We start from the raw sequence: 23,049 nt of genomic DNA, 5'->3' as shown, positions 1-23,049 counted from the left end.
AGCATACACTCAGTTAAACAAAATGTGCAAGCATTTGTTGTGTCCAGTCACAAAGTGTGTGCTCACTATGCGATCCTTGCTACCTGGCTTACAGTTGTGGTCCAAGTTCTGGTAGGTCAGCCAGTCTTTCAGAATTTGTGCATTTCTGAGATTTGTGAACATGGGCTGGGAGCTTCTAAAATGTTTGCCCAGCTATTTCTCCTTAGTTTTTGTCATTGTTTTGCTGCTTTGCAAAATATACACCCCGTGCAATATAAGGATTTAGGGCATTGCAGAGGATGTATTTTTAAAACTTGCTCAGTTCATCCGGCTATTATTTGCCCCTAATTTTCGTCAAAGGAAAGCCTTATAGCTAAAGAACACCAGATCCTTATAAGTGAAACTATACAAAGGGGTCACCATTGAGATGTCATTATTTGCCAACGGACACCACATACCTAGTGATATCTAAGATCTGTCCTTACAAATTCCTAGACCACCCCTGTTTCTCCCTCTACTTATAATAGTAGATATCAGTAGTAACTATGTAGTAACAGCTGGGAAATGTTAACTTTATAATAGTTTCTACTGCATGCACAAACAAGATGCAATGGGCTTTGTCAATGAGGATTTGGCTAGAGATGAGTGAAAATTGGATTTCTGTCCCATAGAAAATTTTGCTATTTTAACATTTTGTTTTTTTCCCAAATTGGAATGCAAAGTTTAAATATCAAATTTTTGCTCAGAACAAAACATTCCAAACAAATTAAATTTGGAAATGGCACAATGTTTTCTTTCAGCATTTTTGATCAAAATAATAATAATTTTGATATTTCCGAATCAGAACGTTTTATGAACTGACTCAAAATATTTCATTTTATGCTAGTTCAACATTAAACCGCATTTCCCGATAGTAGGACATTGACATGTGGGAGTTATAGTTCAGGTAGGACTCCTCTATTCTCTCCTATGGGCTCCCTGGCCAGGGCACATTTACTATGATCCACCCACAGCTATCAGAGTAACAGCCGTGTTAGTCTGTATTCGCAAAAAGAAAAGGAGTACTTGTGGCACCTCACTTAAGGCTGTAGCTCACGAAAGCTCATGCTCAAATAAATTGGTTAGTCTCTAAGGTGCTACAAGTACTCCTTTTCTTTTTACCCACAGCTATGTGACTCCCATGATGCACCATATCACTTGGTCAGAGGGGAGACTAGTGCATCATGGTTTGGTCAGGGAGAGGCATCATAATTTTTGCAAAGAAGTTTTGCCATTTTCTTACAATAAAAATAGCTTTTTTGTTAAAACAATGAGTTCTAATCAGTGAGAAGTGCCTTTTGTTTTGTCGGAACATTCACGGGAAGACCAACTATGCTTTGATTTTTTTGCAAGACTGTAAAAATGTGATTTTTTCATTGTTGGTGAGAATTTTTTGTTATATTCATGGTTTAAAATGACACTGTCAACTTTAAAATCACATATTACAATCTAACCCATTTCTTGACCTACATCAGTTAATCACCCACTGATTATTAAATGTCCAGGTTACCTTTCAGTAATTATTTGTTTATTTTTTACATTTGTCTCAACTTCAATAATAATAATCAGAGAAGTGAGGTTCACCTTTATTTATAGCTGGTTTCATTTCCAGATTTGCAGTGCTGCAATGTTTGGATTACAGACATGGCAGAGGAATGTGTATTTGGTTTCAAATTTTTCCAAATGGAAGATTTAAAGGAAAAAAATAACATTTCTCTTGGGTTTTTTTTTGTTTGTTTTTAACAAAATCTAAATATGAGGCCCAATAAAAGTTAGCACTATGTCTTTAATTATCTTTCCACTTCATGCTATGCATGTGACGACAGATCAAAAACTGAAACAGACTCAGATGGTTCCAGAAAAATTTCCAGGGAAAATAAAAGAAACATGCCTTGTGATTCATATTCTGAGCACATTGTCAATGAGTAACAAATCATTAAATAAAATAATGAATCATTATGACCACTCTAACGCTTTATTAAATGCTTATTAGTTTTTTTAGATGCTCGTATCCTGACTAGAGCCTCTGTGCGCTACTGCAATATAAATATTAAATAATCATTGATGCTGATGGCGAGGCATAACCCAAAGGCTGAGGCTGATTCTTTGCAAACTGATATAAATTCAGGACACTAACCTGACATGATGATTAGACCCTTTTGCTGCATCTAGGCCAGATACTTAGGAGGATGTACCCAGGGTTCCATCAGGCCAGGTGTAGAGTGCTTCCTGAGAGTGACTGCATCCTGGCTGGGCTAAACCTTGGAGTCCATACTCTGTATTTACTCAGTCCTTGCTCAGGTAAAACTTCCATTGACCTAAGTAGATGCAGGATCATACTATCTATTTGCCAGATAGCACTGGAGGTTTGTTCTTCTCTGCTAGTCAGAAGAATCTGTTCCAGACACTATGATATGGAGAAGCTGAAATAATTGGATGATTTCTCCCCCCATAGAAAGATTTTCCACTTTGCTCTTATGATCATGTGATTCAGTGGCTATTGCGAATCCCTAGTGCTAATTTTTGTCCTTCTGTAGTACCTCCAGAAGCTGTTGTCATGAGAAATTCTAATGATATTTACTGCTATGTGACAATACAGTTAAAATATTGAAATTCAGTTTTTCTGTGGATCATGCTTATATTATTTCAGTTTTTCATCTGCTGGTGGGGGGATTTTTTCCAGGTCAGTGCAGAGAAACTCATTGAAATTAGCACTATTGGAAGAAATCTGGAGATTCTTAACTCTATTTTGATTTAGCCCTTATGCTGGTGAATGGCAACTGATGTCAGCTGGTGTTTGCCTGAGTAAAATTTGAGTAAGGATTTCCAGATTTCTCCACAGAAGGTTACACTGAATACTGCATTTAATTATTTTTTGTTGTAATGCAAAAATAATCAGAAATGTGTGGAAATACTGGAATGAAACCAAAAAGTATGAATAATAGTTACTTATTTAACAGAACTGTGGTTCTTGGAGATGTTTTGTCCATGTGGCTCCCACATGTGGTGTTATACATGTGCCCCATAAGCAGCAAACATGGGAGCCACAAGGACAAATACTCAAATTAGAACTGTTGTTTTACTTTATTTATTGTAGCACCTTTCATGCAGGGTGCCACAAAACATCTTTAGAGACATTTGCAAAAACAAAGGGTTAAAATGGCAGAGGAAGGAATGACAGATTTACTGCAATTAAAAGGTATCTAAGGTACATATCAAAGGATAAATAAAATAAATAAGGTCCTGATCCTGCACTGGATGCACACGTTAGGATCCCTGTGACCATGAAGAGCTCTGTTGATTTCCTTGGGCTCTGCACAGGTTCAGGCATCCAACCTTGTGAAATATATTGTAAGATCAGGACCTGAACATCTAAAGTTGATCATGTTTAAACAAGTGGGATAGAGGTGTTTGCTGTATAGATACCAATGGGACTGTGACCTACATTAGAAAGACATTTAAATCAGTTTTAATTTAGATTGAAGGAGAATAAGTAATTAATTTTAAATGCGTACCGAATATAATTAAATATATATAAGAGAGATGTACCTTTGATATTTTAGAGTCTATTAAATGAAAAGAAATAGTCTAGGCTTAACTCCACTGTTTATGAATCATCAAATCATTTTGTGAAAGTATTTTTCATTTCACATTCTTCATGTTTATGTGTAATTATGTCTCTGCACAATTATAATTACAGTGTATATAATAATAATAATATATATACAGCAATATGGATATTGTAATCATCATATAGATTGCAAGCCAAGAATATTGAAACATACAGCAATAATCATATCTTCTGCCAGCTTCTAAAAGTCATATCGCATAGCTGTGATGTAATCAGAGGACCGTGAGGGTCACAGTGTGAAATATGACCTCAAGTGTAAAACCTCAGTAAAACAGAATGACTTTGGCAGCATTTTAACCAATAAAAATGTAACGTGCAAATGAAGAAAAGTTAGCTTTCCTGATTGGCTGAGTTGACTTTAATGTCACTGTCTTACCACCTATTATGCCTGCTTTCTCCCCATCCCACTGTTCATAACAATAGCTAAATCAAACTGTAAGTTTAAAAGAATTACACTATTTGTGTTCTGTGTTTGTAATTTTTCGGTGTTTCCTTATTAAGCCCATGCTGTATCTTGAGGTGCCAACAGGCTTCATCTCATGCATATCAGCATCCTTTTATATCTTTGCATAATCTTATAGTGCAGTTATCTCCCCCCACCCCCTTTAGCCCCTTGACTATATATGGTAGAGTGACTGGACTGGAAGTTTACAGTACAGAGCTATCATTACTGTAGCCTGAAAAGGTGATGAATGTTGAGGCATGGTGACTCGGTGTTACCCACAAAGTCTCTTTTGCAACGTAAGGGACAATAGTTTCCCATTGAAAATTTAAAACTCCAGTGTGTGGCCCAAATTCTGCACTCAGGTATAATTATCCACCTCCCATTGACACCAGTAAGAGTTGTTGGTCTGTATTTGTCCCCAAACATGGGCCTTATCCAAAGGCCTTTGAAGTCAGTGGAAGTTTTTCCACTGAATTCAGTGGCCTTTGGATGAAGCCCCATATACTTGCATAGGAATATGTTAAAACAGTTTTAAATCCTTTGTTTTAAGCATACTACCATTTCGGTTATACTCTGCTCAGGTGCCCAACCCTACCTCAGATCACAGGACTCCGTAATAACAGCAGCTTTCTTGGATTCTTGAGCTTAGAGAGGAGTGAAATTTTGTCTGTTTCTTTTGTTCACATCCACTTCAAAATGTTTCTTTCGCATAAAACATTATTAGGCACCACATGGTTGCACTACATATACACCAAAATATTTTTATTTAGATTTCCGCCATCTTTTGCTTCTGTTTTCCTGCAGTATAACCATGTAGCCTGAAATGCAGCAAAAGAGCTAGGTCGAGACTCAACAACGTAATTTGCTAACAAAACGTTACAGCTGCATAGCACTGACTGCACAATCCCTACTCCATAAAACCATTCCATTGGGTCTGATATGCGTTGTTACCATATAATCCTGTTCCTTAAGGAGCCACGGCTTTGGATGTATAGAATCATAGAATCATAGAATCTCAGGGTTGGAAGGGACCCCTGAAGGTCATCTAGTCCAACCCCCTGCTCGAAGCAGGACCAATTCCCAGTTAAATCATCCCAGCCAGGGCTTTGTCAAGCCTGACCTTAAAAACCTCTAAGGAAGGAGATTCTACCACCTCCCTAGGTAACGCATTCCAGTGTTTCACCACCCTCTTAGTGAAAAAGTTTTTCCTAATATCCAATCTAAACCTCCCCCACTGCAACTTGAGACCATTACTCCTCGTTCTGTCATCTGCTACCATTGAGAACAGTCTAGAGCCATCCTCTTTGGAACCCCCTTTCAGGTAGTTGAAAGCAGCTATCAAATCCCCCCTCATTCTTCTCTTCTGCAGGCTAAACAATCCCAGCTCCCTCAGCCTCTCCTCATAAGTCATGTGTTCTAGACCCCTAATCATTTTTGTTGCCCTTCGCTGGACTCTCTCCAATTTATCCACATCCTTCTTGAAGTGTGGGGCCCAAAACTGGACACAGTACTCCAGATGAGGCCTCACCAATGTCGAATAGAGGGGAATGATCACGTCCCTCGATCTGCTCGCTATGCCCCTACTTATACATCCCAAAATGCCATTGGCCTTCTTGGCAACAAGGGCACACTGCTGACTCATATCCAGCTTCTCGTCCACTGTCACCCCTAGGTCCTTTTCCACAGAACTGCTGCCTAGCCATTCGGTCCCTAGTCTGTAGCTGTGCATTGGATTCTTCCATCCTAAGTGCAGGACCCTGCACTTATCCTTACTGAACCTCATCAGATTTCTTTTGGCCCAATCCTCCAATTTGTCTAGGTCCTTCTGTATCCTATCCCTCCCCTCCAGCGTATCTACCACTCCTCCCAGTTTAGTATCATCCGCAAATTTGCTGAGAGTGCAATCCACACCATCCTCCAGATCATTTATGAAGATATTGAACAAAACCGGCCCCAGGACCGACCCTTGGGGCACTCCACTTGATACCGGCTGCCAACTAGCCATTGATCACTACCCGTTGAGCCCGACAATCTAGCCAGCTTTCTACCCACCTTATAGTGCACCCACCTTATGTACTGATGATCTTTCCTGGCTGAGGAAGCCTCTTAAAGCCATAGCTGCAGCAGCTATTGTCTTTTGGGTAGAGTCTTCTCTCGCTTTTCCTGACTGAGCTGTCACAGCACACTTAGCCAGATCTCATGGTTTTCAGTTTTATTAGCATCACTAACGGACATCACAATGTCCAATCCCAGGTTCCAGTTCCATTAGTTGCGCAGATTGTTATAAACTTTCTCAAGATATCTGGCCAGCACAGCGGGACCTAGCCGTGTGATGATGTGAAGTGATATAGGGACAAAGCACAATCAGGTGGTCAGTGATCACAGCTTGTAACCTGTCTCCACTGGGAGCCTGTACGTCATAAGGGTTTTATCAGCCTTTTCACTTACATTATAGCACCTATTCCCATACGCGGCTGGAAGTCCATACTGCAATTACTTCTCTATAACCTTGGGAGGCAGGTGTCTGGGAAAACCTGAGAGTGCTAAGTCCACAGAACATGGCATCTTAATAGGCCTTCATGTGCTAAGGTCATGGGAGTCATAGATTTTGAGATAAATTCTCAGGTGCAAGTGACAGAATCATTTTCAGGTTTAGTCCGACACTTCATTCATCGAAATACGCCATAGCCTGATATTCTGCGATATCTTCAACAGTGGGGCATCGTCTTCTTGTTGGCATTAAGGTGACTACATGTTCCTCAGCCTAGGCAGGGACAAAACCCAGTAAGTCAAAACATGCTGCCACTGTGTCTTCCCAAAATTTAAAACAAAATTGCTTCTCAAAAGGAAGACTGAGTTAATCTAACCAATCCCATCGTCTCCTAACCACTCAGGTTATATTTCTCTTCCTCTTAAGTGCTTTACCGGTCGGGGAATCTCCAGAAAAACTGAATTAATCTTGATGATATTCTTGCAGCTGCAGGGATGTTGCTGCTGAATAAATATTAACAATAAAATGGTCAGAGATTCTCCAGTATGAACACGTCACAAGTTCAGGGTAACTGCACCTGTATTTCCCTCTTCATAGTCTACTCCAGGAGCATCCAGTCAGGTCTCCAGCCACCACCTGTCTCTAGGCCTGGACCCTTGTCCCACTCCCTTATGACTACGGGTTTTAAGGCTGCCCAGCTCCCTGCTTTACACTGTGATCTCTCCAGTCTGCCAGTGTCTGTGCATTGCTTTCTCTCCGAGGGCTATGACCAGTGTATTGCCAGCAGTTACAAATTACCACCCAGCTCTTTCTAAGCAAGCACATTTATTCTTAAGGTTAAAGCATTACAGAGAATACATAATAAAAACAATAAACAGATTTAAACACACACACCTTATCAGAAGCCACCTGCCAGTCTTATGTGGCCCTCATAGGCCAGTCTTTCCAACCCTTCCACAAGGGTTGAGGCCCTTCTTGGACAGAAGCACCTGTCCGTTTTTTGAATCAGAAAGAAATCCTGTGTCAATTCAAACTCAGCCTTTTAGACTCAGTGACTCACCGAAATCGCCCCCCACTGTTTTTAATTCCTGGAGGAGCTGAGGTGACCTTCCCCCACGGAATAGAATGCAACCATACATCAACCGTTCTGACATTTAATAAATGGTCCCCAAAGATACTGTATGGGGTTGCAATATCTCTCTCAGAATATTTACTGGATTTTCTTTGGGAAGTCCGAGTTTTCCTGGGTTGGATTCTCATCTCCCAGGGAAACCCTAAGAGTTGTGATTTCTGCATTTGTGGTCAGGTCTTAGGCTCCTCTCAGTCACCCTGGTGGAATGAGGGAGTTACTGTATTGAAGTCAAGGAGTAATGATAGTAAAACCAGTGTAAAGGGAGAAGAAAATCAGGTCTTGTCTTTTCTTAGTGAAGAAGCTAAACCCTTAGTGGTCCTTCCCAAAAGACTGCACTGTTTAATACTCAATCTAGAGTTAAAGGCAGCAGCAAAGCTCTTCAAAATACTTGACAAGTTTCCCTCCAGTTATGCGTCAACAATAAAATCTCAGACACAGGAGGGACTATTTTGTTTCCATCTTCAGCAATACCTCTGCTTGGATGTGATGTTGTCACCATGATGACTCCACTTGACCTGGGGAATTTTATCAGTGGATCTCATGAAAGCACCCATGCTGGGACTTGGGGACAGTTTTTACCTTCATTTCTCTGCACATGTCTATGCTTGTGTCACCAGGGCTGGTACCAAAACCACCGCTCTTGCAAAGATGACTTTCTGAAGAATCTTAGGGCTAGTTTACACTAGAAGTGCTACAGTTGCACTGATGCACCTGCACTTCTGTAGTGTGTCTGGTGAAGATGCTCTGTGCCAATGGGAGAGAGCTCTCCTGTCTGCATAATAAAACCTCTGTGAGAGGTGGTAGCTGTGTCGCTGGGAGAAGCTCTTCCGCCACATAGCACTGTCCACACTGGTGCTTAGGTCAGTGTAACTTAGTCACTTGGGGGGTGGTTTATTCACACCCCTGAGCAACATAAGTTATACCAACATAAGTGGTGGTGTGTACAACCAAGCCCTTAGTAACAATATTGGTCGCCATTTCTTGAGATCATATCTGTCCTCTTCCATTTTATTCAACAATATCCTAAGGGACTGGGAGAGCCTTCTTTTTCAACCGTCTGCTGAAAAGATTGCCAGAGCTCTGGTCAACAGGTCCCCAAGGGTTTTGTAAAACACAGAGATAATTCCCTCACACCCTGGTGAACTGGAGATATTGAAAAAAATAGTGCTATAAACAACACCCTTTCCAGTGAAGACAATTCAGGGATCAGCATGTTAACTCAAATGTCTATATTTAAATTTTATCCAGCTGAGATTTGTGGAACAGTTTAGAATTTTGTCACACAGTGTAGAATTCTGCTGGGTCCATTTATGTTTTTTTTCTTCTGAGTCCTGAAAGTTCACCTCAAGTTTACTATTCACTCTTTTCCGGAAAGAAATGACATCAATCTGGTGGAGAACCCAGAGTCCTGTTCATCTTGCTGTTGATTTTTCTAAGTGTGTATTCTGCTTTATTTTCTGCTTGATGATGATATTAAAGTTGACATCTGTGACCTAGAATGGAGCTAACCTACACTAATTTCTGATTTAACCTTGTATAGTCCCCATTTTTCTTCCAGATTTTGTACTTAGCTTCTTTTAAAAATTTAATTTTGAGAAGTCAGTTGGTGTCTTCCCACCAATCTGCAGAGAAATCATACAGCAGCATCTTCTAATCCTTAGAGAGAGAATAAACTTTGCCCTGAATTTTGTAGTCCCATAAGAGCTCATTATTCAGGCCCTTTTTCTAAGTGGAGAGAGATGTATTTATTGCACAGTGCTCAGTATAGTGACATGGAAACGTGGAATGGAAGAGATTTACTTGAGCAGTCAATGTTGTGGAGTTAGTGTATATCCCAGCAATTTTGCTTTTGGTGGAACTTTTATGAAAATGTACCCTGGATTTCTCGGGTATGTGAGCTATATGAGTCTGTTAGGTTCTGCTTAATGTGAATATTTGAAGCATGGCCATCATATGTGAAGGTATGTAACTGAACGTTGCTGTCCAAGTTTCTCTTTCTGTAGTTGAAATCGCTTCTGAAGGTGTGGACTCTAAAAAGTATTATTGAGACCTGGTCAGAACCGTGTGTTGAAGACAGTTTTGCCCTGTTATAGCAGCAAAATCATTTTTATCTTAAGGTGAGAAGGGGCGAGGGATAACCCAGTACTTGCTGCAGTGGACAACAGCTGGTCATTTCCCTATTGTAGACAGGGATAGATAAGACATTATACATTCAAAGGTTTCAGAGTGGTAGCCGTGTTAGTCTGTATCAGCAAAAAGAACGAGGAGTACTTGTGGCACCTTAGAGACCAGCTAATTTATTTGGGCATAAACTTTCATGGGCTAAAACCCACTTCATCAGATGCATGGAGTGGAAAATACAGTAGGAAGATAAATATATATGAAAAGATGGGGGTTGCCTTACCAACTCTAACGAGACAAATCAATTAAAGTGGGCTATTATCATCAGGAGGAAAAATCACTTTTATAGTGGTAATCAGGATGGCCCATTTCAAACAGTTGACAAGAAGGTGTGAGGAACAGTAGGGGGGAAAATTAGCATGGGGATATAGTTTTTAGTTGTGTAATGACCCATCCACTCCCAGCCTTTATTCAGGCCTAATTTTGATGATGTCCAGTTTGCAAATTAATTCCAGTTCTGCAGTTTCTCGTTGGAATCTGTTTTTCAACTTTTTTTGTTGAAGAATTGCCTGTAATAGGTCTGTAATTCAGTGTTCAGGGAGGAAGAAGTATTCTCCGACTGGTTTTTGAATGTTATAATTCTTGACGTCTGATTTGTGTCCATTTATTCTTTTTATTCTTTTCATTCACCTGCACATCTACCAATGTGATATATGCCATCATGTGCAAAAAGTGCCCTCTGCCATGTACATTGGCCAAACTGGACAGTCTCTACACAAAAGAATAAATGGACACAAATCAGACATCAAGAATTATAACATTCAAAAACTAGTCGGAGAATACTTAAACCTCCCTGGACACTGAATTACAGATCTATTGCAGGCAATTCTTCAACAAAAAAAGTTGAAAAACAGACCCCAACGAGAAACTGCAGAACTGGAATTAATTTGCAAACTGGACATCATCAAAATTAGGCCTGAATAAAGGCTGGGAGTGGATGGGTCATTACACAAACTAAAAACTATATCCCCATGCTAATTTTCCCCCCTACTGTTCCTCACACTGTCTTGTCAACTGTTTGAAATGGGCCATCCTGGTTATCACTATAAAAGTGATTTTTCCTCCTGGTGATAATAGCCCACTTTAATTGATTTGTCTCGTTAGAGTTGGTAAGGCAATCCCCATCTTTTCATCTCTCTCTATCTCTCTCTCTATATATATCTTCCTACTGTATTTTCCACTCCATGCATCTGATGAAGTGGGTTTTAGACCACGAAAGCTTATGCCCAAATAAATTTTTTAGTCTCTAAAGTGCCACAAGTATTCCTCGTTCTTTTTATAAATTCAAAGAATGCTTTGCTTTCTGGTAGTAGATGCAGGGATAGACATTTATTAATCTAAGAAGGTCCCCTTGGGATCCACATCTTCTATCAACCCTTTACCTGGACGCTCACTGGTTATGTTCTGTACAATAATCTCATCAGCATGCTCCCTGCACCATCATAAGGTTCCTTTCCATATACAAAATAGGATGGCCTCCTCACCGGTCACTCTTTCCTGGGAAAACTGCCTTCCTAGAGGATCTTCTGATTCTGAAACAATTTCCACCTGCAAGCCCGGTGTCAGACACCACATCCCCATTACACGTCTCGATGAATTTCTCAGCCTTGTGCAGTTGCTCCAGAATGTTGGAATGTCTACCATCATCGACCTGGAAACAAGCTGGATACAGCATTGCGTATTACCACACTCACTCTGCTAATTGGCATCTAATCTTCCCCAAAGCTCTCCTTTTCAGCTGATTAGTACTATCTTCCAGAAATAGGGCCATCCAGATTTATCAGTGGAGATTGATCTTGTTTGTAGGATGATCAGTCATAATAATAAATACCATAGATTTAATAGCAACTTCCAGTTAATTGCAACATATTGCCAGGACCCATTCATAGAATCATAGAATCATAGAATATCAGGGTTGGAAGGGACCCCAGAAGGTCATCTAGTCCAACCCCCTGCTCGAAGCAGGACCAATTCCCAGTTAAATCATTCCTTTGAGTAAGTACAGCTGAGTGCTTCAAGTGTGTGCTATGGCTTCCAAACATGTGAACCTAGCTTTCACTGATGAAGTTTGGGTCCTGGGGGGCCTACGTGAGCCTGGTGCTAAGCAAGTGAGAGTAGCTGAGTGGTTTGGTGTCTCAAAGTCTGTTGTCTCATGTATTCAGAAGAACAGCCAGAACATCTCACAGGAGCACAGCGAACTGAGGCCACAAGAGCCAATGTGAGGGAAAGGAGTCAGATGCTGGTGAAGCCCTATGGCTCCGGTTTCAGCAGAAGGTTGGCCAAGGTGCTTGACTCTATGGGATGATGCTGAAACAGAAAGCAAGTCAGCTGGCGACAGAGCAAGGGAAGGAACAGGGAGCTACAGCTACAATACATGTGTTGCTTGATACATGTGCTGCTTAATTGACAATTGCCTGGCTCATTCAGCTAATGTAGAGGTGTCACATGTCATGTTAAAATTCTTGCCTCTGAACACAACCTCAGTCATGCAGCCAATGAACATGTGTCATTAAAAATGTCAAAGGTCATAGCTGTGCTTGTCTTAATGCACAAGTTATTGCCTCTCTGGATACTGACCCACACCTGCGAGTGGTGGATGTTGCCAAAAAACCCAGATCTGATTAACTTCATCTTGCTACAGAGTCAGAGGCCTCTGTTCTCCCCAGACTGTTCTAAACTACTTCAGAAACGGCAGGTTTTCACCAACTGAAAATGGTGGACACTAATATGCTGGCCAGTGCTTCTGTTCCTGAAAACCCAACCACAGGGGAATTGGAGGCCATTGTTGAGTCTGACAGTCATCTGGAGATAGAAGGGGAGCTTTCTTATACTAAACTCCTGGAGACAGCAGTGGCTGGAAAGCCCCACCAGGCTGATGAGGCACCAGAGGATAGTGTCTCTGATGATGAACCCGAAGAGCATTCCCCCACGGAGCAGCTATGTGCAGGGGATATTTTTGGCAGGATATGCCAGAGTCGTGGCTTTGAGAACGGTTCTGACACTGCATGCAAACCTGAGAAAGATTTGCAGGTGGAGGTGGCAACGTGCAGAATGCAGAGAACATTGGACAAATTTTGTTCTTAAAAAACATTTTTACTGGTATATTTTTTTGTATTTGTTATAAAATCTTTTGCTGCTTGAATTTGTGTGACACATAAGGAACACTCAGTACAGTGCTGTTCAGCATACAGAGACATTGTACTGCAGGTGTTTGATACATTTTCTCTGGGGTTTTTCAAAAGTGTTTGCTTCATACAGTACTGTAGAGTAGTGTTCCACTTTACAGTATTTCTTGTGACATACAGCAAACTGTAATTTCCTAAATTTGCTCTCAGCATTGTGGTACATCAGATGTCCATTACTGTGTGCCATGTTTGGTTTTCTTCATGCTGAAAGTGAATAAACAGTTTCACAACTAGTGTACTGTACAATGTGTCATTGCTCTGGGCTCATTTTTTTATGTATCCCCCCTGAAAAAAAGTTGCTTATTGGCAACTTCCAGATAATAGCAGCTTTTAACTGGGAACCGAGAGGTTGCTATTAAGCAGAATCCATTGGGTCTCTTAGGGCCCAGCCTATCCCCTTCTGAAATCAAGGGGATTCCTACCCAAAGTGAGGGGTCTTCATGTTAACAGCACTGTAAATATATGTTTGATCCTCTCAGAACAGATATGATTTGGACTCACACTCTGTGCTGGTTTTATGCATTTGAACCAAAATTCATTCCCATGTACTACATAAGTCCTCAATGTAGGGCTTTAGTGGGTCTTCAGTGGTACATACACCTGAATTTCACCCTTTCTATACACACCACTTAATTTATTCAACAATTTATTTCCTATGTGATAACCGGGATATAGGGAGAAAAGTAAAGGGCAGAACATTTACTTCTATTTGGTACAGATCTGGATTACAGGAAGTATGTTCTCATAAAAAGAACAAACTTGTATACCCTTTTCATTGTCCTTTCTCTTTTACCTCCTCTGTCTCTTATTCATCTGAATTCAACAACAACATTGTAACACTTTAAATTCCACAGTCATCACGCATCTACCCTTTGGTGATATGATAACTGCGGACCGTTTAATTGTAGGGTAATTACTGTGGCATGTTGTGGCCGGGTAATTACAGGGAGTTAGTGGTTTATCATAATGACAGGGTTATTTCTCAGTCTTGAACTACAGTGCAGGTTATACATTGGGACCTACTAAGGTTAATTACATAGTAATCACAGGAGCCTGCTAATACACTGCCATTTGCAGGATATTTCAGTACCAGCAAAAACCTGCTATGTTCTTTTTATTAATAAGGTACTGAGCAAGCTAAATTGCTATGCAATTAATGAAAAGTTATGGGCCAATTGCACCCTGGGATTTGAAGTATTATCCATCATTCCATTCTCTTCAACGCATCATCTCCTTTCCTCGTGTTTCTATGGGGAGAGCATGGATTGTTCTCCAGACTTTTTGGAGCAAAGTTGAACACTTGTGAAATGAGAATTGACTTTATTATCAAGAATTTTATATGCTTGCCCACAGATTTTTTCCATCTGGTTTTCTTTCTCAGACCCATTGGGCTGTGGAGGCCAGTTCCACTCAGCTGCTTTGAACCCAAAGCTGCTTTGAAGAGGATAGTTTATGAGAGCACTGACCACCTGGCCTTTGCTTTTTAGGCACTCGGGGGGCTAGGGGAGCTACGGCAAAGATATTTTCCCAGAAGTCTACAGTTCCGTGATGGCCATCTTGTCTTGAATTGTTAGTCACATGGAGATGCTTGCCTGACATTTTTAAAGCAAAATGTGACCAGAAAATCAACAGGGATTGTATAACCATAGGTCTGCCATTCTTATACCCATCCCAGCTGCAGAGAAAATACACAGCAAAGCTCATCTGTGATGTCACAATAGACAAAGAAAGTGCTTCCAACAGTAGTTTTCCAGCCAACGCTATTTTAGCATATTATTGTTTTAGTTAAAGGAATAATCTCTCAATTTAAAAACATACTCTGAACAAATGCCTTTCCTTACCCAAGGTTTTGCTAATGACACCACAAGACAGTGATAGCACTTACAATCAAATTAATTCTTTGCTAGTTGTATGATTTATATTCCATGGGTGAGATTCATCCCTGGGTAGGAGGCCAGCCTAAGGCATATGAGTTACTTAATTCTAAGGAGTGAAATGTTGACCCAATGATGAATATTTCTGAACTGTGGCAGTCAGGGCTTGTCTACATGGGCAATTTACAGCGCTGCAACTTTCTCACTCGGGTGTGAAAAAACACACCCCTGAGCGGAGCAAGTTTCAGCGCTGTAAAGTGCCAGTGTAGACAGTGCACTTCTAAACCTACTTGTCATACAAAATCTGTCCAATGTACCTTGGGATCAGCATGTGATGGGTGTGGAATTGTCCTCACGTTGGTTTTGGTTGGAAGTGCAGATCAGGGCCATGCATCATCTTCCAGCTGTTTGATTCAGTAAGGTTTGCTCTTTTTTGGAACACGTTCACTTGCATCCCATATTTCATGGCAGTTTCCTCCAATTTTTCTGCTCTGGAGCATCATAGAAGGTAGACACATAAATTTTAAACGCTAGCATTCCTTCTTCACATCTGTTCACTGCCCTTTCCCATTGTGGCTCCAATGTGGGGGAGAGGCCCGGCCCATCCACACTTGATTCAGATCATCACTTACCAGCGCCATCATCTCCCATGTATATCAACACTGCTCAGGCTAGTGTATTCACCGTCTGACACACCTGCAGCAATATAAGCTTGTGTAGAGCTTGCTTCCTGTTTCCAGTGACTCCATGGGAACAGAAGCAGGCCCTTAGTGTTGTGTATTGTGATACTAGAGTAGTAAGAAAAGACACACTGTCTGATTGTAAAATCACTGGCCTGGGATTGAAGAGAACTGGCCTCTGTTTTTGGGTGTGACATTGACTTGCTGTGTGACCTTTGGCAAGTCACTTAGACCAAAATTTGCAAACTTGGGTGTCTAAAGGCATGCACCTAAATCCATAGTTCTGCACCTAAATATAAGTGGTTTGACTTGAAGAGGTGCTTAGTATCTCTGAAAATGTGGCATTTCTGTTCCAAATATTGACTGACGTGCCTAAGTTTAAGAACTCAACTGTGAAAATTTTGGTCTTCACCTTTTCGAGCTTCAATTTTTCCTTCTATAAAATAAGGGGTTGTGAGGCTTAATTCCTTAAAGTAACTTCTTTAAACTGTGTGTCTGCAAGCTGAGGTGGGAACGAATGCCCTGCAGGTTGAAAAATGGCTGCAAGTGGACTGTAATGCCCAAAGCCCCAGGCTGAGGAGGGCTGTTAGACCCCTTTGTTGCCACCAAAAGAAGAGAACAGGAGAGGGATTTAAAAACTCAAAACCTTTACTTCCCTAACATGCCACAGGGGGAGCTGTTTTCACATACACCCCTCCCACCCCCCCTCAAATTGTCCCCAACTGTGCATATACAGTTTGTCTTGTCTTCCATGGGAGGCTGGTTCACTGGATACCTTGTTCTCTCCTCACAGCCCTCTTACAGTCCACCCAGCTCTGGAGTAGATTAGGGAAATTACTTAAGAGAAGTCATCATTTTGCAATAAAACGGTGCTTCTTGAAGTCTCTTTCTCAGCACAAGGGAATACTGCTTTTCTGCTCAATCTGCATGGAATTACACCAAGCATGAATTGAGTCTCAGTGGTGGGATTTTTCAAGAGTCTAGGGGAGTTAGGTACCCAACTGCCATTAAATTTCAGTGACAGTTGGTTTCTAAGGGCCAGATTTTCAAAGGCACTTAGATGCCTAAAGATGCTGGAATATACAAAAGCATCCAAGTGAGGTACATGTCTAAGTCCTAGTGCTTAGGCCTTTTGGAAAAAACACCTATCTGCATCTTTAGGCACCTAAATATCTTTAAGATCCCAGCCCTCATGTACCCATATGCTTTATTAAGTCCTGTACTGGTGCTGCTGCTTCAGTGATTTTCTGTGAGGAGGTTTAACTCGTAGAGTGATTTGATGCTGGCCGATAGCAGAGCTGGAGCAGTAAGAGCAGCAGCCAACTTGGATGCATTAAACTGAAAAAACTTCCCTCAGTTTTTACGCTGTCTGTCCCTCTCTCTCTCTCTATATATATATCAACCTTTTACTTTCATTCTGAATGCTGTTGGGCAGCTCGGGGTTGAAATTATTTTTATTTTAAGATCAACTTTTCCCTGTTGTTGTATTTCCTGCAATGTGATCAACACAAAAAAGTATGAGAGCCAGGAAATGTGCCCCCAAATCCTTCACCGAATATGAAATTAGTTCAGATGGCTCAGATGCAAGGTTTTTGCCATAAATGTGCAGTGCCTTCAGTCGCCCTCTCTGAGATTGTGTTAACAAATGCCTAGCTGGTGAATGCATATTGGTGTGGAACACTGTTGACCATGTGCCAGTAGAAAGGTAATGGTATAAAGATACTTTAGATCAGCTGATTCTGTCTCAGCTAACTGGACTGTGTTTGACTATCCAAGGATGTAGTACCTGTGCATTTGTATAGTACATATCGCAGAAACATAGCTATGTGAATGCCTAGTTAATGTTAAACATTTAAATTGAAAAAAGCCAGGAAATGTTTGTTTGGTAGCAATATTAACTCAAGCATATATAGTAGGCCACAGTGAAAATGTACTTATGGCTCATGGTATTAATTCACCGGTATAAATTCTAAGTATGGAGAATGCCAAAAACACTGCAGAAGTATGAAATACCAGACTACAGTAGATGTTTTTTTAATGATGACTACTGTGTTTGGTATAATAAATTAGGTATTAAAGCCAGAATTTTCAGAAAGGTTCAGCCACCACAATTAGGACCAGATTTTCAAAAGAGCTCCAAACCCAACATCTGGCTATAATTGTCACCGTGGGATCTTCTGAATGCTGAATACTTTTGAAAATAGAAAAGGAGTACTTGTGGCACCTTAGAGACTAACCAATTTATTTGAGCATGAGCTTTCGTGAGCTACAGCTCACTTCATCGGATGCATACCGTGGAAACTGCAGCAGACATTATATACACACAGAGATCATGAAACAATACCTCCTCCCATCCCACTGTGCTGCTGGTAATAGCTTATCTAAAGTGATCATCAAGTTGGGCCATTTCCAGGACAAATCCAGGTTTTCTCACCCTCCACCCCCCCACACACAAACTCACTCTCCTGCTGGTAATAGCCCATCCAAAGTGACAACTCTCTTCACAATTTTGAAAATATGGCTCCAACTGTGGATGCTCAGCCAATGAAAATCTGGCAGTGCGTCCTTTTGAATAACCTGGGCCTATGTACCCTAAGTAGTTATCAAAATGATTATATGTGTAATATAGGCAAATTATTGGTGTTATGAGAACTATGCATTTCCTACGTTTAAATATACAAGTTTCAGAGTAACAGCCGTGTTAGTCTGTATTCGCAAAAAGAAAAGGAGTACTTGTGGCACCTTAGAGACTAACCAATTTATTTGAGCATAAGCTTTCGTGAGCTACAGCTCACTTCATCGGATGCATACTGTGGAAAGTTTAGAAGATCTTATTATATACACACAAAGCATGAAAAAAATACCTCCTCCCACCCCACTCTCCTGCTGGCAATAGCTTATCTAAAGTGATCACTCTCCTTACAATGTGTATGATAATTAAGTTGGGCCATTTCCAGCACAAATCCAGGTTTTCTCACTCCCCCACCCCCCACTCAGAGTAACAGTTGTGTTAGTCTGTATTCGCAAAAAGAAACCTGGATTTGTGTTGGAAATGGCCCACCTTGATTATCATACACATTGTAAGGAGAGTGGTCACTTTAGATAAGCTATTACCAGCAGGAGAGTGAGTTTGTGTGTGTGTGTGGGGGGGGGGGGTAAGAAAACCTGGATTTGTGCTGGAAATGGCCCAACTTGATTATCATACACATTGTAAGGAGAGTGATCACTTTAGATAAGCTATTACCAGCAGGAGAGTGGGGTGGGAAGAGGTATTTTTTTCATGCTTTGTGTGTATATAATAAGATCTTCTAAACTTTCCACAGTATGCATCCGATGAAGTAAATATACAAGCTTAATGCTACCTTAACAGATATATATATAAAAAATTTTATCCAAGGGCTAAAATGCAAAGTGCCTAAGTGACTAAGCCCCAGATATTTAAAGACATTTAGGCATCTACGGATGCCAATAGGTGCCTAATGGGATTTACTGACTTGTTTAAGTAGGTTAGGTACCTAAATCTTATTGATATCAAAAAGATTTGAGTGCCTAACATGCTTAAGAACTCTTGAAATCCCACTAGGTGCATAGGTGCATCTTTAGATGTCTAAATACCTTTGAAAATCTGGCTCTTAGTCTCACATGCATGGACTTTCCAATGTGACCGGTGGTGCTTGACCCCTTGCTTTGCCTCAGATCTTTCCCCTTCCCCATCTCACCCCACCCCTTCCCCCAAGGCCCCGCCCCTGCTCTGCTTCTCCCCGCCCCCATCCCAGCCCTTCTCCCAAGCCCTTGCTCCCACTCCGCCTCTTCGTGCCACTGCTCCACCTCCACCCCACCTCTTCGCACCCTGTTCCGCCTCCTCCCCTGAGCACGCTGCACCCTCGCTCCTCTCCCAAATGACACACCATAAAATATAAATATGTATATATAACGTGGGTAGGTGGGTGTGTACACCACATACGTGGAGGCGTTACCCATGGGATAAATAGCAGAACCACATGATAAATTGCAAAGCCGTAAGGTAAATATTTTTCATGCACATTGTTGCACTTCGATTGCTCTCTGCCTGGTAATTCTTTTTCAGGTGCATATTGTAACATTCTGACCCCCTGAGCAACTTCAAACATACACCTCTTTTATTTAAAAGAATTCCACCTGCCCTTGAAATGTTTCCTCCTTTGCTGTGGTATTTCTGTGCAGATGTACACCTGTCTGAGACCAAGGACGGGGGAAATTCCACATTTAAGAAAGTAGGGAATGATTCCCAGGCAGTTTAATTTATTTATAGGCGGCACAGGTAATGATGCCTGTAGTTAAAGTTGCTTATAACTTGCTATTATAACACCCTGTTTTCACAAAAAGAAAAGGAGTACTTGTGGCACCTTAGAGACTAACCAATTTATTTGAGCATAAGCTTTCGTGAGCTACAGCTCACTTCATCGGTAGCTGTAGCTCACGAAAGCTTATGCTCAAATAAATTGGTTAGTCTCTAAGGTGCCACAAGTACTCCTTTTCTTTTTGCGAATACAGACTAACATGGCTGTTACTCTGAACCCTGTTTTCAGTTGCTTATATCTTTACCACACTGAAACGTGAAGCCATTTATATACATATAAAGAGCTGGCTGAGAAATAAAAATAGTTCACAAAAATTTCAAGAACTTCCAAGATGGTTTCATTCCTTTACTTTTTGAAACAGGTTGATTTTCATTTTGTGTAATTTTCTACTGAAATTTCTTAAATCAACATGTATCAATTTACGAATGGAAAATTTTTGGTTTTTAAACATTCCACTGTCGGACTAAACTGACCAATCGTAACTGATAATGAAGAAGAAAACCCCTGGCACAAAACCAAAACCTCAAGATCAAACCCAGTAAATGAAAGTGGATACACAAAATCTGAAATGACAAGTGAATTTTTTTTGCTAAAATTTCTGTAAACTGGGGAAATATTGTGAAAATATTTTAAATCACATCCATCTGAAGCTGCTCAGACGTTTGGAAGGTTAGAATAAGTCACGTGGGGAGATGAATTACTGGGCAAGCAACTGATGCATTTATCAGATGGCTCCATAACTTAGCACATTACCTTCATATATATATATTTTAAAAAATCAATTGACAAGATAAAAAAACTGAAATAAAGTAAATCTAGAACCAGGGTTTACATGATAAACAAAAGGTTCAGAAGAATACGTTAGTTGGGTCCGTTTTTCTCCTGCCCTTCAACCTTGTGTTGTCATTCATACCTGTGCAAAGTACTTGTGAAATACTACGAGATGGCAGCGTTTTGCACTCTTTGTGCCGGGTATGAACGGTGACTCAAAATGCAAAGCAGGGAAGAATCAGGCTCTGTGGTAAGGAAATGGCAAAATACTCAAAAATGGAGTATAAAAGAGGAACCTGTTTTAGATGAGACTATTACTGTAGTCCATAAGGGTTAGTGCTAATCCCCCAAAGTTCAGTACAGTTGCAGAGAAAAACTTGTCTTTCTCTACGACAAAAGTGGTTACTGTGGAAACTGGAGCATAATAACATTCACGTCCACAAATTAGGAATGGTCATGTTTTGTGTATGGTGGCCTCTGCTTTATATGCAATGAGGTATATACAGGGTCTGAATGTTCATGCAGGCAAAACTGCTGTTAATGCAGATAGGTGTTTTCCTGTATAATGCTGCATCATCAACACCCGTTGGGTGTGATGATATACAAAAATTCTCAGCTATGTTGAATATATTCAGCTTAACTGCATTGTTGGTCCATTAAGTAAACTGTATTTCTCTCAGCAATAGCTCTCCAACATAAATTGCTTCCTTATTTTTAACTAATTTGAAGTTTCAATTGTATACGATCAGATTTTTGTTTAATTCAGCACTACTCCTGTTCTTTCTAATGAAAGCAAGGTCACAGTGTATGTCAAAGGTGGAAGAGTATAAACATCAAAGAAACTTTGAGAACAATTCTGATTTTTAGATTCACAGAGATTGTTGTCTTGCACAAGCAGCTACATATTTGCATAATTAATTATATATAGTACGTACACAATGAACTACACCCCTATAAGAACTACTATAGCCAATAGACGTGCACAGTCAACATGCATGTCAGTGGATTTTAAAAGCCGTGCTGCAGGATGCACCTGTGTATCTGAGATCAGACTTCAGACTATGTGCACAGAAGTCTCCTCATTAATTAAGGATAATAGATTGTATCTTTTTGCTTGGTACTGTTTGAAGGCCTGCACATCCAGAACGGCTTGTGAAATTGACTAGTGCCTACTCCGGGCATGCAAGTACAGGAAACCATTTTACGAGATCATTGTAGCAGCTATGTATGCTGGCCTTTCTGGTGTCAGGATATGTCTCTCAACTGTGTATGTTTATTCCAACTAAAAGCTGAATTCATCTCAGGCACTAACAGACATGTCTCATCTCTAGAGAATTCATGATTAACTACCATTGCTATCTCTTTGAACATTTCTTTACATGGAACAATACCTCTTGTGGGAATTAAAAACATATTAATGCAAACGTTGTATTCCTAGTTACTGCTACTGAGACAATGAATAGGAAAAGCTAACCTGCTTTAACCACGCAGTGTGTATATATTTTGTATATTTAGAAATCTCTGACAGACCTTTTTTTCTTTTTTTCTTTCTCTTCCTTGTCCTCTTTCTGCATTGGCAGAGCATCTTGGATTTGAATTAAAGGGTATGGAACAACCATTCATTTGTTAATCAGAAGCCATTAAGAGCTGCCCACAGTCCTTAACATTATGGCTTTAATGGGATGATTAAAAAATCAGCTGTTCTGCTCTTTTTACTGGTACCCAGAAAGATATTTGGATCAAAAAAACCCAAATGTGAACCTATAAAAACACACATGTATTTGTAGCAGCACGTTTTTCTTTGTCATGACAAGAAGCACGATGTGCAAGGCACTACTGGAATACTAAATTGCTATATGTCTCCTCACTGCAAATGTTTTTTCTGTATTTAACTTGAAGAGCTGGGGTTTGTGTAAGTTTGAAAGGTAACCAGCAAATGTAGCTTGGTAACGGACAAATATTCTGGTAACAGAAAGTCTAGAATTTTGGCCACTGGGGAACAAGAAGGGCAGTGGGGGATTGGAGTCAGAGTCATGCTTTTCTCACAAAACGTGCGTGGTTTGACAGAAGTTGGTTTCAAAAGGTAAATCAATTAAAGTCAGCTGAAATATTCTGGAAGCGTAGTGAAGTCAATTGGGGAGTGTCTTGCCATTGACTTCACTGGGCGTTGATCCAGATCAAGGAATATAGGCTAACATTTTCAAAAGCACCTTAGGCCCAGACCCTCAAAGGTATTAAAGGATCTGAGTCTTAGGGACTTAGATGCTTTTGAAAATTTTACCATTCGATAATTTTAGGAAC

The 23,049-nt window shown here is 40.5% G+C and overlaps 1 protein-coding gene across 3 annotated transcripts in view; it reads left to right on the top strand.

Moving 5' to 3' along the window:
• The window catches only part of NRG2 (neuregulin 2), a 314,296-nt gene that overhangs the window by 265,016 nt on the left and 26,231 nt on the right, over window positions 1–23,049 (top strand). The window contains exon 8 of one of the 3 annotated variants that reach the window (XM_084636241.1): window positions 22,329–22,352. The exons of the other annotated variants lie outside the window; for them this stretch is intronic. Within the exon in view, the coding sequence (XP_084492367.1) occupies window positions 22,329–22,352 (24 nt within the window). The remainder of the gene's footprint in view (window positions 1–22,328; window positions 22,353–23,049) is intronic. 3 annotated transcript variants of the gene reach the window in all.

This window comes from Lepidochelys olivacea (genome assembly GCF_965140295.1).
Source record: "Lepidochelys olivacea isolate rLepOli2 genome assembly, chromosome: 8".
Classification (NCBI taxonomy): Eukaryota; Metazoa; Chordata; order Testudines; family Cheloniidae; genus Lepidochelys; species Lepidochelys olivacea.
This window is presented reverse-complemented; position numbering and strand designations above follow the sequence as displayed.